General features: G+C 32.8%; 2 protein-coding genes across 2 annotated transcripts in view; one reads left to right on the top strand and one right to left on the bottom strand.

Annotated features, from left to right (window-relative positions):
- The first annotated feature begins 7,558 nt into the window (after positions 1 to 7,558).
- Positions 7,559 to 19,472, top strand: part of Scp2 (Sarcoplasmic calcium-binding protein 2) — a 65,216-nt gene continuing 53,302 nt past the window's right edge. The window contains exon 1 of the mRNA XM_077402998.1: positions 7,559 to 7,784. The gene's annotated coding sequence lies outside the window, so the exon portion shown is untranslated. The remainder of the gene's footprint in view (positions 7,785 to 19,472) is intronic.
- On the bottom strand, positions 13,793 to 14,257 carry LOC143895691 (uncharacterized). The gene has a single exon (XM_077403002.1). The coding sequence runs from the start codon at positions 14,255 to 14,257 to the stop codon at positions 13,793 to 13,795; it is 465 nt and encodes a 154-aa protein (XP_077259128.1).

The following is a 19,472-nucleotide window of genomic DNA, read 5'->3' as shown; positions in this document are numbered from 1 at the left end:
ATTTCTTCGATTCTCTAGAGATTGAAATGTAATTCAGCATATATAATAGGGTCACGCCGGGAACTTATCGACAAAAACATGCATATTAAATATATATTTGCATATTTACACCTACACCTACACACAGAAAAGTACGTACTACCTGTAAATATTACTTGTTCTATAAAGTATTTGATAAGTTTATATATCCGCAAATCTACCATAAAATTATCACAAGTATTTTATTTACTCAAAGCATATTCTGGATCTTAGCAAATCTAGTACTTCAAACAAGAATATTTCATTAATGCAAGAATTCGGTTTACTTACTGTATTAGAGTCTACGGAAGAGAAATGTATACTTATAAATATACATTCTTGAAAGAAGAATAAATTCTTATTTTGAGCACAAAATGATGAGCTTTGTCTAAGACTTGTGCCAAGTATATATCTTGAAACTATTATTAAGAAAATATTCTTTGTTGAAGAAAACTATTATTTAAAACAAATAAAATAAAATAAGTAATTGTTTTTCTTGTCTGTAGAATGATTTTTTTCTGCGTGTACCATGTTTTATATTACGCAGTTCTTTATTTAGTTGATGAGAACAGTGGCTTTATTTCAGAAAGTTTGGAACACGGTAGCAATTTCGGATTATTATTATTCTCTCGCTTGATCGATTGGAATATTTATAAGATTAATTGAATTAATTATCGGCCTCACAAAATCTGTTAACATTTGGTTTTCATATAGTTCGCAAAGATTATAATCACGAAATATTTGTGCAAAAGAGATATGTTATCCATAATTAATTTTCACTGTATGTGTTTAAAGAATAGATTTAGACGTCTATTAGATAATAATTATCAATTACCTTTCTCATGCCCAACAATAAATTTTATTACACCTACAAATCAATGAGGCACATAAGTATAGGGGAGACCGGAGCAAACTTGACACTAGGCTTTTTGCCAATTTAAATCTATCGTAGGAATTTGCCTTTTCTACTGTAAATGCATTTTTATGTGCCAGTGTTGTCAACGGAATTCGGTGACATTCAGACTTATAGTGTAATTTCTAATGCGATATAAGTGTTTTTGATGGTCAAAAGTAATTTTTCTGATCTCTCTAAAATTGCCACTCTTTTATCGAGCTTTGCTGTTGCAAATCTACAGATAAGTAATTTTGATGGAAAATTCGATGCTCTATATGAATCTGATAATCATTTTTGCATATTTTCAAAATTTTCAAGTTTTTGCAGTGACAAAAGTGAAAAACGACGTTCGGAGCAAAGTCGACACCACGCCGTTTCGTCGGTTCCCAATAACAAACGATACTGCAGCCGTATGGCTTATGATAAATGTGTGCGCATGTCGTTGAGTTTACCTGCATTAATTGTTTTTCAGACATGAGTTTAGATTAAGATAATTGAAAGTTTAATAACTTTTTCTCATTACTTCCAATGATTGTTTTACTTTAATCCGCATTTTTTTATTTTCTAAATACACGATAAACAATGTATTTTTATTTTCAGACAATAAAAAATTAAGTTCTAGATCAAGTTGTGTCGATCAGGTAAAGTGTCGAGTTTGCCCCGGCATTTTTCAATTTAAAAACTTGTCTTCGCGTCACTTTTCCTTTACTGGGGAAAACTAAGCGATATACAGCAAAACTTCCTTCAGCAATTTTGATAATTTGCGAACGTTCGTTGGTGGAAACAGGATTTCGAGAACGTAATAAGAGCCACGCACATCGCATGCCTACGTATACGCACGTATTTTTGCGTATACGCAGGCACGGGCCATTTCACAGCGGCAATCGATATGCGCTTGCAATAAAAAAGAGGGACAAACGAGCCGCGTAAAATGTATACAGCGGGTCGATTCCGTAGAAGCAGCCCCGTGGGTGGTGGGCTCCGCGCTGCCGTTAATATTCTATTTTTGCAATCGTGCGGATTTGAGGATATATATTATGCTTATGTCAAAACAGAAGGATAAAGCTGAAATTTACAGAGATTGTGCACTTATATATCCCAAAAACCTGTTAAATTTGCGATCGATTGTCTGACCCGTTTCTGAGATATTCGCTTTAAAAGTTACGGAAATTATATATATATATATATATATATATATATATATATATTCCCTATATGTAAATATAATATTATGTATCTCTGCTCCTGTACGGTAAAAATGAATGAAATTTTTATGGTACACTTCTATGACATCGAGAATTGTGATTACGGTTTTTTAAACTTTCCTGATATTTCTTTTTCAATTTCTAAATAAATTATTTAAACAATATTAAGTACAAAAATATGGGACAAGACTGCAATTTTTACGCTTTTTCTGTCCCAATGACATGTTGTTTATAAATCATTATTTCTGAGACTAGCTTTACACTGTTTAATCAAGAAAACAAAATTATACTATATAGCACATGCGACAAACCTCTTTAAGCTCCTTCATACGTCGTGGTGTGGTAAATACAATTTCATGACGTCGCGCGTATTACGAGCTCGTCCCGTCGCAAATGTGCCGTCAAAAAGCCTCGACGTGATTCCGTCGGTATTGACGATTTGCAAAAACGCTTCGATGAACTGTGCAAGGCCGAAAGGGCGAAATCTCATCGCATGCTTCCGCAAGGTCTCGTGGCATTTATCGAGTCCTTATAAGACAAGATATTAGGCGGAGGATAATTTTCTTTTCATTTTCTTGCCCGTAGAATTATTAGAATAGCTTTAAATTTACGGAGATTCTAGAAAATTGAAATACTTTATATAATTTTAGAAATTTTTGAAAAATAACTTCTAGCAAATTACAATAAATGTAATTTGTATAAAACAATATTGAAGTATATGGTAAAAGTAATCGTGTGATGTAAAATACGCAAAAATAATAATTTTTTATTAAATAACAAAGATACGTAAATACTATTTTCGAGCTTTTTTAAATTTAGTAGGAATTTATATTAATTGTAATATGATAACGCGTTACAGTAGGAGACAATTTATTGGCCTTTTATTTGTATTTTTAAATAACTGAGAAACATGAAACTCTCTCTCTTACCGCAAATCCGTGCTAAATTGTTGAAATTCAAAGCCAAAGTTTTAAATAACAATGTTTGAATAAGTCTGCAAACATTATTTGACATTTTCTTCCCGTTTTATATTAAATATTAACAAATTAAAAATAGATATGTTAGAAAATGCAAATAATTTTTTATGTAATAATAAGAAAGAATTACTAACCTTTGTTTGCATCATTTTTTAAATATTATGTCGCAGCTTTATTCTTTCACTAATATAAAAAAATATATAAAAACAAGATTATATATTATTTTATTTACGTATTAGTAGAAGAAAGTTTCAGAGAGAGAGAGGGGAAGGGGAAGAGAGAGAGAGAGAGAAAGAGAGAGAGAGAGAGAGAGAGAGAGAGAGAGAGAGAGAGAGAGAGAGAGAGAGAGAGAGAGAGAGAGAGAGAGGTGTCTGTTATCAATGTTATCTATAAAGACATAACAACTAAAACTTCAGATTTTTAAATTAACTGTGATTGATTGACAAATCAGTTAGACACATTTATTCAGAGAAACTTTGATACTTGTCAGTTGTAAGATCTGGCTAATATCGATATTAATCATTATGTAATTTAGCAGCGTGAAAGTTAATTAAATGTGATTTTATACATCAATTACATCATTTTCTTCTAATTACGATGTATATACATATAAAGTCACTTTGCCTTTCCGCAAAATTTTAAATCGCACCCTTCGTCGCGACTTCTCGTATTTTACGATCGATTTCACGTGTTTACGATATTAATGTCAGTCTCTCCCTTCTTATTCCGATTGTACGATGATACAAACGCGAAATCAGATATGCAGAGTGAAGAATGATGTCAAAAGCTTTTGGCAGCGTTTGTATTATCTGCGAATGTATCGTGCGAGTTGGTGGAATGGGAATGTGGTGTGAATGTCAATTAGAATGAAAGTGTGAGAATGCTGCGACGATCGTAAAATACATACATATATATACATATACTTTGCAAGCCAGTAAATTGGTTTTAAGTCGACGACGAGCATTGCCCGGCAATGCCTGAAATCTTTGTTATATCAATATAACTATTGTGTACACAGTATATACAATGATTATATTAATATCTATTGTAATAATATATTGTATAAATATAATAATATAATAATATTGTATATATAGTATACACACATAATAGCTATATTGATAACAGTATATACATCATATATTATGTATCAAGAGACACAACAGTATCTCGCGCCAAGTACGCGTGAAACAAATCAAGTAAAGGCACGGGCGCGGCTCTACTTACGCCTGCGCCGCCCAACTATTGTTTAGCACGGGGATTCTCTAACTCCTTAACGACAGGTTCGGTATCGTTGTGCAGGTATTATATATAGTAAAAAAGCTGCGCAACGATATCGAAACTGTCGTTAAGGAGTTAGAAAATCCCCGTGCAGGCAAGATTTATCGTTCCGTTATAACGGCTCAATCGATGAGATTCTGAGTTCTGAGTGGACTCAATCGCTTCCTTGGTTTTATATATACATAATAAAACTGTCTTTACTTCTGCTCTACGTGTTCTATGAACTGATATATTCAAATTCAAAGCCCGAAATTGCCAAAGTTTTACGTAAAATAAACCGTTCTCCAATTGTTCTCCAAGTGAAACTTCTGTACGTTACATGGCATGTGACAAGTCATATGTGATATCAAAATTCCTTTGTGCTAAATAGGGTTGTTTTTACTCTGGCTGTATTTTATATTTTCTTTAATAAAAATCAATCAAAGTCCCTCTGAATAAATGTATTTGACTGATTTATCAATTAATCACAGTTAATTTAATATCGATATAGTATATGCAGATAGCGATTATTTTTTTTATTTTTGCTGTAAATTAGTTTTGCAACGCAAGTGAAAGTTTTTATGTCTTTAGATAACACTGATAACAGACGTCTCTCACTTTCTCTCTCTCTCTCTCTCTCTCTCTCTCTCTCTCTTTCTCTCTCTCTCTCTTTTAAATAATAAGAAAACAAAGTTGTAGCCGCAAGAGAGAAGCTATTTTGCGGCAAGGAAAGACTATGTTCACGTGGTACCGTTTTGGTGCCGTATTATAGCGATTGGCTGAGTTTGCGCAAGCGCAATATCTTACTTTGATCGATTAAAAGTGAGAAAGAGTGAGAAAGTATTCTATTATTATAATATTGTATTTTTAGCCCACTCTCCATGTAACTAATAATGATTCGAGTTTTCTCGTGTTGCATCTCCGCTTCTTCGTTGTTATTCTACTTCATTTTTATTTTTTCTCTCAAGCACTAAGTTTCGTCTTAAATAAACACACGTGATGCGTTTGTAACGTATTTGCGTATAATCTGCGTTAATTAATAAGTTATCATTCTGTTATAGAGACATTTTTCTCTCTTAAAAAATATATATTCTAAAAAAATAAATGGTAAATATACTAACATATTAAACAGATATTGAGATTCGCTTTATGTATATTACTGAAACATGTTTAATATCATCTTTCCCGAGTATTTTAGATAATTTAGTACATTATCATAACGACAATAAGCCAAGTCCTTTTTGGAACTTCGTCAAAGCTCTTACTACAGTTCGAAGTTGTAGAGTATGCTCCTGCAATGCGATAACTGATCTCACAGTATAACGCATGATGCAGTCATCGATGCACTAAAGTTCTCTGATAAGTCATGTTACCATAGCATGGTGATACTCTACGTTTGTTCTAAAAACAAATGCCGGTCGATGACAAACGGACATTACCACATTCCGGTAAAATAGTATGTTACATTTGTAATTGTATCAAATTACCTGTATAAGTACACATAATTAAAATGAAAAGAAAGAGTTTTTTAGTACTTTGCTTAAAATGAGGGTAAAGGTATATTATAAACTTAATAATTTTAATGCTGCTCGCAATACAATATTATATATTAATACGTAATGTATGTACATATATTAAGAAATAATATATTTGTAATATACATCCATAATTTATCAAGAAATTTGTATCAATTAATTGATAAAAATAATAACCATCTATTTTCGTGAAAAACAAATAACGATTAAGCCGAAATATAGTGTGAGGTTTAGTAAGGGTTAGTAATTCCATCAGCAGTCGTAAAGGCTTCGCGAAGCGTGTAACATTATAAAGGAAAGTAGTGATTCAAGCAATTTCGCTGTCAGAGGCGATATCATAAGGCTAGATAAATCTCCAGATACTTCCGCCTTACCTCTCTTTCGTTTCGTAAACTCATTTTAAGATAATTATCCGCAATGTGACAAAGCACGAAATGTATATTTCGTAACTCACTTTTTTTATCAGATGAACAACATCCCAAAGATTTTTTTCTTTTGAAAGATCATGATTATATTCGAAGAGATTTATTTACTGTAATTATATAAATTTTATTTACAAGATAAATTAGACAAATAATGATTTAATATGTTTATAGATTCTTTTTGAAAGTATTTGGCTATGTCCTCAATTATTTAAGTAATTATATATAATATATGTGCATATGATGTGTGTGCGTGTGTGTGTGTGTATAAGTTTTTATTTATACATATTATAAAAGATATTAAATTAGCCCAAGCGGTTTAAAAAAATTTATCTTATTGACATTAAGTGAAAATTTGATAAATCGATGAGTCTGACATCAAAAAAGGCTTACAAATAATACTTAATACGATTGCAATTTCTTTCAATTGCATTCAAGATGTCGACTCAGCAACCGTATCGGCGATTTTCTGAGGTTCGAAATCTCGACTTGGCTCGAATTTTATCTCGTCAAACTGTCACTCTGCAGCAATTCGCGTTCCAGCAGTTTGCGGTCAAGTATCACTTTTCGACAAATCATATATACTTGCTCATTGTATTCAATATAAAATAGCATTAATAATTAAAATCTCTATTTAGATTTCAAAATCTAAGCATTATAATTAAAATTCAGAATAATAAGTATCTTTTCCAATGTACTCGCTCATTAACCCCCAGATTCATTTATAGGTATCTGCGATCCTTGTTTCACCTGCACAAAATTTATTGTATCTATCCTCACGCACAATTCAATTCTGGCCGTCATTCTTGTCAACTTTTATTTACTTCTATTTATATAACTATCTTCGTAAATTATTTGATAAACTTAAAGTTGTATAAGATAAATTATTTTATGTATTTTACTTTCTATTTCTATGGAAAATGCTTTATTATTTGTCAATGTATTATCGCTTTGAGGTCGAGATACTGAAAAACTTCATTACTTTTAAATACGATTTGTGTGACGAAAGCTCCGGCAACCTTGTATCGCTTGGACGAGAATCAAAATACGTCGTTAATGCGTACACATGCTCTCAATTATTTTACAAATGCTAGGCATTCAAGCAGGAAGCAGAATGCATTATTGGTGCACATGTAGCTAACTCCGCGCGTCCGTCTGACGAAGGAAATGAGCGGATGGAGCTTAAGGGGCCGGTCTGCGCAAGCACAGGTGCAAGTTCGAGGGTATAAAGAGGTGAAGCTCGAGCTCGCGGTGCGCACTTGTGCTTCTGTCAGTCATACAGATCGCACGATCGCATCGGTTCCGGGCCAATACATGCTATCGTTTCTTTTTTCTCTTGCGACGACACTTATTTTTCGCTACATTTGTAACTGCGCGTTATCGATTGCACTTGTGCGTCGTTTACTCACGTTTTGAACGGGATTTCTCGACAAGTTGGACTCTCTTCCTGTGCGGCGGCGTATAACTCACAGGTGAGTCGTATTTTGGGCTTGTGTGTTAAGTGATGAAAATAACATAAATTTAATATCAATTCTTTTCTTTTTCCGAAACTAATTTCCCGTTAAATGTGATAATATCTCATTAAATCCAATGACCACCACAAACTGCAAATCTATTAAGCTTGATCGAACGAATCCAACGCATTCCCGTTTACATTAACGGGCAATTAACGACAATCACACTATACCTCAATAAATCTACACCCGCATTCAATCTGCATTAATCTTTTACGCTTTTGATTGTCAATGTTACGATGGACACGTCGGTCGTGTGTGTGTGTGTGTGTGTTATGTGTTTCACTGTTAAGATCATTATGACGCTAATAATTATTCCGCGTGATCTGGCTATATTTAATAATAGAACACCGCGCGAAACAAATATTATTTATTTGTCACTATGTTTAAATTACTAATTATTTACATTGTTAATTAATATTTTCCTGTTTTACATAAAATATACGAGATGGAAATAAATTTTATCCATATTAATGGATATTAATGTAGAAAGTGAATGAATATTCTACATTAATATATAATAGGAAAATATTAATTAACAATGTAAATAATTAGTATTTTAAACATAGTGAATAAAAAAATATTTGTTTTGCGCGGTGTTCTATTAAATGGCCATTTATATCATGCGGAATAAGTATTAGCGTCATAACGTAAAACACGTAACACGACGTGTCCATCGTAACATTGACAATCAAAAGCGTAAAGGATTAACGCAGATTGAATGCGGGTTGAAATTTATCGAGGTTTAGTGTAATTGTCGTTAATTGCCCGTTAATGTAAACGGGAATGCGTTGGATTCGTTCGATTAAGCTTAATAGATTTGCAGAGTTCGTGGTAGTTATTGGATTTAATGAGATATCATCACATTTAACGGGAAATTATAGTTTTGGAAAGAGTAAAGAATTAATATAAAATGTATGCTATCTTCATCACTTAACACACAATGTATATGTATGTGAGAAAAAAAGAAAAATCGTGGAATATTTTAAAATTTTATACAAGTGATAAAATAATTACACTGAGATGTCCTCATTTTTCATGAAAATTAATATAAAATTTTAATTAAAATTGATAATATAGAACGAAATCTGTGAAGTATAGTGTGAAATATTTGCATTAACTGTTTTAAACATATGTACATAATTTTCACTATCGTTTCTGCATGTAAATTCTTTATAATTTTTTTTATTAGCTTATTCCACGATTTTTACTAACTAATTCCACGATCTTTCGTTAATTAATTTATGGATGCTCAGTTTCAACGCGCTGTTCGCGATTAAAGCATTAAAACAAATCAGAAACAGATATTGAAAAAAAAAGTTATCAGTGATTGAAAAAAAAATGGATCTGCTTTTCACAAATTTATATGGAATTTGTTACATTTCGATGCGGTCAAAGTAAAATAGTGATTGAATGGACTTGCAGCATTTCATTGCAGCGATTAAATTGTCGTGCGTTTTACAACATTGTATAGAAAATTATACGTGATATAGCAAATATACTTTTATTGGCATGTCACATCTATTGATTGTGTTGTTAATTCGACATTTGATTTTAATGTGACGCTTATTTGGTGTTGAACCCGGATCGAGTGACGAGAATCCAAATACTTGAGTGAAGTTTGATACTTCTGTGTGGCAACCTCGAGAGACCAGCCTAGAGAGAGAAAGAAAAGGAGAGAGAGAGGGAGAGAGAGTGCACCAGTGTTATTTAAAGCTTTAATTACGCCAAATGCGTGATTTCCACGACTTTATTTATATACGCCATTTCTTTGTCACTTTTTGACGGCACACAATAACGTTGCAAAAACGAAAAAATAAATGCGTCCACAGAAACATGAAGATGAAACGCAAATTCTTATTTTATAATTAGTATTATTATGAAGCAAACCAATTATTATTGAAATTACGCCAATTGGAAAAAAACTATTTCCCGAAATTAAAAAAAAAGTGTGTGTGTGTGCCAATTTTTTGATCATTTTTTCCACAAGAGAAAGGATATAAATTTTTCATATTTCTGCTGAAGCATCTACTTTTACCAGTCATGATATCTTAGGTCAGTTTGCAGAGTAAATTGTTATATTATATCTGTGATTTCCTTTCCTCGATTTCTGCGTCATTTAATATATAACACTTTCTATAATAATGTGCACCGATGGAAGAAGACATTTCATTTTTTATGATGTGATTACTACGCACGTGTGCGTTCACCGCCGCAAAATCACTATTTGATTATCGATAGGGTGCTGTGATATTTTATACGTCGCTAACTATAGACGAGGTGAGTGACGATGCGTGCAGCATTAAAATTTGCGGGCTTGAGCGTGAATATTAATTGCACAAATTGATGACACCATGAATAAGTCTCTTCACATAAGTCTAATTTAAAATGGCAGGCAGAAAAATCTAGGTAAATTTATTGCAAACTATATGTATACGCGGCTTATAGTTAATAGGCAAATAACATATGCTTAATGAGAGATGTGATAACAAGATTTTCAATGGATAATAAGATTACGATCGATTATATGTATATAGTACTTTAGCGCGATTCTTCATCTTCGTGCGATAAAAGCTATTATTCTCTAATAAAATCTCGTTTGACTGTCATACAATTTTCAAGAGACACTGGTTTCATATTTTACCGCAAGTCCGATTTATATAAGTGTTAGGATGTCAACTGTATAATATATATCTATAATAAATTTACGAAATGTTTTCTGTAGAATAGCACAATCGATTTTTGCAGATTATCTTAAAATGAAGATCTATGTATACTTCTACAAATATATTATAAATCAGTCATTTATAAATTAAAAGGAATTTTTTCTCTCTCAAGTTATCAGAAATCTGGGAATACTTGAACCGTTACTTTCTATTGAAGAGGAAAATTATGACATCTGCACGCGTAGTCATTAATGTATAAATGCAATCGATTAATTATATATATATATATATATATATATATATATATATATATATATATATGTATAGTATATACACACATACATCGTCTTGTAACAGTATCCTTCTCAATCATTAAATATTACTATTACTCTGTCGTCATCTATGGCCTGTTAAATCTTTATGAAAATATATCGGGATATATTACACGATATTACGAATCTAATATCGCCGGTGCACGTGTAACTTTTGTTTTGTGTATTTATACGTGATATAACTGTGACTCGTCTATTTACGTTTTCGATACACAAAGCGACACAAACTCAACTATAGAAAACCATCGTATTAACAGCATTAACTATTTAAATGGCCATGTATGTATACATGGTGTGATATGTCATTCTGATGCACCAAATATAAATTCAACAGTTAAATGATAAACGCGCGCGCGCGTGAAAAGACTCCGCGTACTATTCTTCGCGACATTTCGCGGTTACTAATGAAATTATTGCCCAATTCATTTTTGTTTTCACTCCGCTGAATCGCCATCGCCTGCACTGCGGATAACTTTAAACGATTTTGTCTATCACGTCGCGATATCGTAAGCAGTATTAATCTCTAGTGTGCAGCAGAACTTGTGCAGTATGAAAGCATTGTCCGTTAGATCGAAAAGTTTCATTTCGAGATAAAAATAGATACTATTTCGCAATTACTTATTTTATTTGAAACGTTGACTCTTGCTAAGAAACAAAATTATTCCAAATGATCGTAGTTAGTTCTAATAATAATTTCTGCCGATTCAAACAATTTCAGTCAAACAATTTTATTTTATTTATAAAAACGATTAATACATATGTATATTAGAAGAAAGTGAATAAAAAGTATTTATCTACATTCGATATTTTCAATACGATTGCTGCCTTCTCGATTTATCATGACGTCCAATTGGTAATGCATTATGATAATTCTTGCTATATGATTAATATAAAGTAATGATTTTATAAAAATCATTTGTTGGCGGCCGTATAAAATGACGGTCTAACTAATCATTGTTCCAACGGTGAGAGATAAATAGAGTTTTTCTCTTTTGACCTCGTTCGCGAATCACGTTACACAAGCAAAGAAATTAATTTAATTGTTCTCACCGGGGAGTTTTGCTCGGCGTCTCTTTATTACAATATTATTATCTCGCGTTGATAATGATTTCGAAATCTTTAATGCATTTAATGACCGCTCATTGCAATTTCCGCGGAAGAAGATGCACGTGTCCTTAATGAAATACTAGAGAAATATTTTTATGACAAACAATCTTTCTTTCTTTCTTTTTTTCTTTTTGAACCAGTGAACGCGCGCTTTTTTTCTCTCGTTAGAAAAACGGCTCATGATCATCCTCTAAAATTTATGACACTTTTAACTACTTCGACTGTGCAAAATCTTTAGCATCATGGGAATAATTTCGTGTTACGTAATCACAGACCTCCGTATAATTTCTTCGTCGCGAAGGAATTATACGGTTTAAACTTTTTGATTCTTGAGTAATTCAATTTAATGAAATGACATTTTTAAGAATAGAAACAATGTTGTTTAAAATTATGTTTTTTTTTTTAATCTGTTGCCTCATATTAATAAAGATTAATAAATAAAATATTATAATATAAAATATTATACTACTTAAATTTATTCAACAAGCTATATATATATATATATATATATATATATATATCTTAATGATTCATACAAATCATATATATACTATATCCAAATATTTATATTTAAATACGATAATTATTTAAGGATTCAAAATAGCATATTGCATAAAGTGGAGTTATACGTTCTGCGTCATCGAAGGTGGAATGTTATCTAATGTGATAAAATATTATCCTTTACTAAAAATACATCCAAGTTTCCCCCTTATTTCTTATCGCTATTACTTTAGTAGGAATAATTTGTCTGGAGGAAACTGAAATAAACTTGAAAAAAATCACGAAAATAAGAGATACGTTTCGTCGAATATCTATAAATGTCACTACGATGTTACTTATTATACAACACAAGGCGTTCCTCCATCTCATTATTGTTTCGCTCAATCAAATCGATATATATTTCCTGGGGCAAATAAAATTTTCTTTCTTCTTAATTTTATCCGTATTATCAATTCAATGAGAGTTAGAGAGTATCATTATAATAACAATTGTTATCAAATATAAAATTCGCGAGATTGAAAGCAAAATTTATAGAAAATGTCTTATTTTAATCCTTTCACAGAATTATCTCTGACACTAGTAGTTAGTCGAAGAAAATATATCATACCATATAAATTATTCTCAAAACAAAATAATTATGATCTAAAATATTTTTTCAATAATCATTACTTTCGAGAATAATCACATGGAAAGAAATAATATAGGACACTCTATATGTGCAGACTTGCAATGAAACTGGTAAACTGAAACTGCGTAAACATGACACATACAATAACAATTCGCAAACTCTGTTATCTTGTTTTTCTGTGTAATCAAGCTTGTAATATAATTTTCCACTAGTTTTGCCTTCCAATTTATAGCTACAGATAATACTATATATAATTTCGTGATAATATAATTATGGTCGATCGCAATATACTAGAATAGTATAAATAATCGAAACGGACGCGAAAATTAATAATTTAGAGTTTCTCTTATTTTTCGTTTATACGTATTATTTGATAAAAGAGTCACGGTCGGTCTCGCTCCGCGTGTACTTGGCGCAAGCTCGTCCGTTCCGACCACCTCGTGTATTCGTGTCCCGCTCCACAGTTGAATTGAGTCTCTTGGAAATAATTTTTGGAACAATCGGGTCTCACGATTCCTTTATATCAGACTTGAGTGGAGATATGAGAATTACTACTTGTGACTTTCTTACAAAGTTTATTCTATTCAATTTACATGTCGTCGTTACGGTGTCTCGTTTCGTACTGTTCTCGCGGAACGGATCGTCACGCTCCGACCTTTCTCTTCTCCCGAAAATTAGCGTGTCTCCGATTTATCGCCTTTACCGACAAGACAGTATATCGGTCGAGTTCTCCTAAAAAACGTGACGCCACTGCGATCTCGATGACGTCTCCTGTATTTTGGCGATCCGGTTGGCTATAAAGGTCTTCCAGTGTGATGATTCCTTGCTGATCCAGAGGATCAGACCACTGTACACTGTGGAGTCACACCAATGCCTCTCATCAATCCGCAACGCGAGCGCCTCGACAACTTTGTTCATCAACCTCGCTAATAGCAGTGCCCCACATAATTCCAGACGGGGCAGGCTGATTTCCTTTACTGGCATAACGCGCGACTTGACACAAATCAATCTGCATCTCCGCTCATTCTCCCTGTCGACTGACCTGAGGTATAAACACGCTCTTTTCGATGCACAAAAACCGTGCATCTCGATCCTTATCACCACAATCCTCCTCGAAACGCGCACTTCCTCAAGCATCTTGAGCTGTCGGTAGTAGCCCATCCACACCGTGTGCAAAAATGTCACTGTCGTTGACATTACATTAGTTTGATAGGTTAAATTATTGCGGCTCTTTTCGGCGACGCGATTAGAAGTGTATTGACGCGTGTACTCTACTCCACCTGCTTCAAATCAGCCGCGGTCGATGCTCATCCTTGAATCTTACTATCGCTACGCAGCCACGTGTTACGTGCCTAGCTCTTTCGGCCGAATCGTGTATATCAGCAGATCGGTGTTTCGGCGAGGCCGTTCGCGTCCTGGTCGTTCCGTACCAAAAGGGTTAAAGCATAAACGCCTAATGTTAGACATTCTGGCCGCCGTCAACAAACCTTTCAATTTTGCACAATTATAAACCTCATGACCACCATGGCATATCATGCAAAGTCGTCCTACAAACTGGTTGACATGAGCGCTTGCACTCTCTCCTCTTCGCGTGTTTGAGATCTTCGCGTTTCGACATATATATATTAAGTTGCCAAATAAGTTTGTGTGGTTTTTTTAGAGTGGAATATAAAACACAATTTTTTTGATACACAAAATAAATAATCAATTATATATTGACCATTTTTATCGATGACCTTTTGCCATCTTTCCACCAATTTCATTATGCCGCGTTTGTAAAATTTCTGGGGCTTATCGGCGGAAAAACCAATCCAGGTGTCTTTTGATGGCTTTCTCATCCTTGGAAGTTTTCCCGTTCATAGAGTTATGCAACAACCGGAATAAATAATAATCAGAAAAGACCAGGTCCGGTGAATACGCAAAATGAGGCAAAACATATCCTAGCCAAGACTAAACAATTTGTTCCGGGTGCTCAATGACGTATGGGGTCTGGCGTTGTCGTGGTGGAAGACAACACCTTTGCGATTTACCAATTCTGGACGTTTTGTGCGAATTGCTTGGTCCAATTTTGTTAACTGCCAGCAGTATACAGTTGAATCAATCGTTTTGCCTAATGGTAACAGCTCGTAGTAGATGACACCCTTGAAATTCGACCATATGGAGAGCATGATCTTCTTCGGATGCAATCCCGCCTTCGAGGTTGTCTTCGGCGGCTCGCTGTACCCCCATGATTTTTTACGCGCTACATTATCGTAGACGATCCATTTTTCATCACCCGTCACCATCCGTTTAAAAAATGGGTCGTTTTCTTGGCGTTTCCGCAGCTAATCGTAGATGGATATGTGAGTACGTGGCCAAGTTGGCCTCGGTTAATTTATATGGCACCCAAACATTGAGCCGAGAAACGTATTCCAGTTGGCGCAAAGGGATTTCTACGCTTGTATGAGATATATTAAGTACTGTAGCAATCTCTCGCACCGATTGGAATGGATTTTCATCGATGATGGCCTTGACATCACTCGAATCAATCTCAGTCGGGCGATAGGAGCGGGGCGCATCATTGACGTCGAAATCTCCAGAATGAAATTTGGCAAATCACTTTTGAAAGATATACGCGTTCTGTTAAGGCATCATCCCCATATACACATTATATCTTTTTATGAGCAACTTGTTTGTCTTTTTTGAAATAATAGAGCAAAATATGACGGTAATGCACGTTATTTACTTCCATTTTCACAGCTACGCAGCACGACTACTGATGTTAGCCAAATCAAAATTCACAGAAAGGTTATGTGAAACATACGCTTTCAAATGCGCATTTGAGTTATGCGATAACGTCGAGAAAAAAAGAATCGAATTGAATCTGCACCGAAGCAAAAACCGAACAAATTTATTTGCCAATCCATATGTACTTTATCAGCGGATGTTCCTGAAATTATCGTACGCCTTGATAATAATAACATCAAGCTCCACCAATGTAACTTCGGTACCTTTCATCTAGACCTAGAGTCTAGACGGTCTCATAATAATATATCGAATACAGTGCAGAGACAGGCAACGTATATGTATCCCTATATATGTATATACATACATGTAATGCTGAAAACTTTGCAGAATATACTGCGCGCGATTATTTCATTATACATGAACTTTCGTATCGGAACTTATTGACGTGGAAAATTGGCGGTTTGCTCGGATATAACGAGCGTGCGCAACATTTTTCGCGAAATGTAAAACCTTGGACGATAATCTTTGTTTCTGACGTTTCAAAAATATGCTGCGTGTTACTTCCAATTTCTATTACATCAAAGAACGAAGTAAAATGGTGTGTCTCGCTTTAACGATTTTTATAATATTGAATGGCCTAAAAGAATTTCTTCGTCATTTATCACGGCAATTTTCTTCGCGTACGTACGCGCTGATAAATTGTTCAGCTAAAAAAAATTTTTTGAACACGCTGTATCAGTTGTATATATTATATTATAGCTGCAAATTCGCCAGTGGTTTACTGTCGCAAGCGAACAGTGCCACGTAACACGTAACTTTAGAAATTGTTAGCTCAATGTTACTCACCGCTGCGGCGCCGCGGCGTTGCTGAATGCTACATATACATGTACCACCCACGTCACGCATCAGGAATGTGTCCATTTACATTTTCATGAACAACAAGATACACTGGAAAACAGAAATAACAGAATATCGCGCTCTCTAGAGAAATTTAAGTATAATTTAGATCATAATAATGTTTTTGTAGAACAAATCTAATTTTATACAGACGAGACTCTGTCCCAAAATTTGAATTATGAATTGCCTTTAATGCAGACTTAATAATACATGCATGTATTGTAAGAAAAAATACAGAAAGTTGTATATATATCTTTCAATAAAATTCACGATTTTTATGATTTTTAATTAACGTAACATATTATAGATGAAATCGGAAACGTCTTTAATTTCGGCGACGCGACGTCGGATAACATTAATATTAACTGGAACCTCTTGTCTCCGTAGAACTAGAAAAAGATAAAACGCAAATGTGGTGAAATTATCTAAACGACAAAATTTAAATCATACTATAGTGACCTTGGCCACAAATCAATTCTTTAAACGGTTTCGCCGATTATAAAGCAGTTAATAATTGAGATTTCCACAGTTTTTGTTGATAATCAATCGTGTGATACAACGTTATACCTTAAAAACAAAATGATAAAAATATGCGCTATTATTTACTAGTTCGAGAAGAAAAGTTGAGATTAATATTTATATAGTACTGTCATTTATATTATTATAATTAGTTATATTATATTTTAATTTTTTAAACAATAATATGACCTAACAAACATAAAAAAGATAGGACGATATAAAAACCTATGATATATCGCTAATGCATTTTATGTATAAAATATCTCATAAACCTACTAGCTCGAGCGCATATATGTATATTGACTTTGCATACGAATCAGGCCAATTATTTGGGCAAACACAATTCGTCGATACAATAACAGAGCAAGTTCAATAAGTTTCTCAACCGCACTTTCCGAACATTTGTGGGCGTTCTAGGTATCTTAATTTGGCCAGCCGTTCGTTAATTTATGTAATTTACATAAGAAAGGTAATAAAAGAATTTGATCGATAGGTTTGTTATACAGCGTGTTAATGATATAAAAGTTACACTTGATAATTTCATTTAATATTGACTGACATGCTGTATGCGGTGGTAGGTATCATTGAACAAGCGCAATAACAATATTATTTATTGATGTAAAAGAATTTGCATATTTGCACGAAGGGGATTGAATCGAGATTTTCAAAGTATTATTAAATTACAAAGTGAAGCTATCGAGTTTGTTGAAAAGATGCAAATTTATTCAAATTATTGTAAATCTGCAGCAAGATTAAATAATCAGTATTGTTACATGTTTACTACCTCTGTCACTTTATATTTATATAAAAGTTATTGTTATGTTGGAAAAAAGTTGTTTTTAATACATGTGATTAATTTCTTTGCTATTTTTAGAATATCGAGTTAATTAATATTAATTTTATTATTATATTATTTAAAATTACGTTTATAGGAAAAATTTTATATTTTGTGCCTATTATGGCATTGCTTGATGTTAATAACACACTGTATATAATATATATAAAGAAGAAGCCTTTTAAAGCTAATTTGAAGAAAAAATAGTCTACATTAAATAAAGGTACATAAATTTATGTTTAATACATTATTTTTCAATTTTTATTTATTTATGGCAAAGGTAAATATATTTCAACGAAATCTTTGAAGTAGAAGAAAAAGAAAACAGAAAATGCGGATAGTTAAGGATGTTCTGGTTAGTTAGTCAAAATGCTACGAAGTTAATGAAAATTTAATATTATATTCTGTATTCTCTTTCAAAGTTCGAGGCTACATTTCAGAGATCAATTCACAATTTAAATAAATATAATAGTAAAGGCTTATAAGATTAGAAAGGGTGCAAATTACAAACTTGCACATTGCTTCCTCATTATTACAGCTCGCTACCATTGCTCCTATTTTATTTCGCTTATAAAGCTTCTTGAGGAAGCTTTTATTTTATTTAATGTATAATTATTAGTATTTATTTTTTGGCTTCCTCATAAAAGAAGCTTTGTGTGCAAAGTTCTACTTGCACACTTAAAAACTATAAAGAAGCAATGTGTAATTTCTCAATATTTGCGGAAGTTAGAGCAAATTTACCGAAATTTCTATAACTCTAGAACTAATCAACCAAATCTTAACGAATTATATATGAAATAAGGGTAGAAAAGACTGAAAAATATAATAAAATTAGAAATAGATCGATATCTCCAAATTTGCGGAAATTAAAGCATAAACAAACATTTCTGCAAATTCAAAATTTTATTAAAAAAGAACCCCTTGATTATTAGCAATTTTTATTAATTTTATTATATTCTTCAGTTTTTTCTACCCCTATTTTATATATAATTCGTTAAGATTTGGTTGATTAGTTCTGGAGTTATAGAAATTTCGGTAAATTTGGCACATACATACATACATACATACATACATACATACACACACACACACATACATACATACAGACATTTTTTAAAACTGCAATTTTTCGACGTTTTAGAACATTCTAAACACATTCAGAAAAACAAAAAAAAATTTTTTTTTACGAAAACAAAGTTTCCTTTATGAGAAAGCAAAATCAATCAAAGAAAGATGGAGCGTGGAGCCGTAACAAGGTGTTGGTGTTCATAAATTCTATATTATACATACGTATAAAGAATTAACAAATTGTAATGTACATATCGTACATATACATATATTCCAATTTAATAAACTGCGCGTCGCAAATTTGTCGGACTTTATACGTATGTATAATATAGAATTTATGAACACCAACATTTTGTTACGGCTCCA

Source organism: Temnothorax americanus, unplaced genomic scaffold, assembly GCF_048541705.1.
Source record: "Temnothorax americanus isolate GAGA-0224 unplaced genomic scaffold, ASM4854170v1 Scaffold165, whole genome shotgun sequence".
NCBI classification, from domain to species: Eukaryota; Metazoa; Arthropoda; class Insecta; order Hymenoptera; family Formicidae; genus Temnothorax; species Temnothorax americanus.
Note: the sequence above shows the minus strand (reverse complement) of the source record. Positions and strands in the feature narration are given on the sequence as shown.

Excerpts from the sequence above, each read along its gene's own strand:
- LOC143895691 (XM_077403002.1), bottom strand. The coding sequence starts at position 14,257 with ATGTCAACGACAGTGACATTTTTGCACACGGTGTGGATGGGCTACTAC.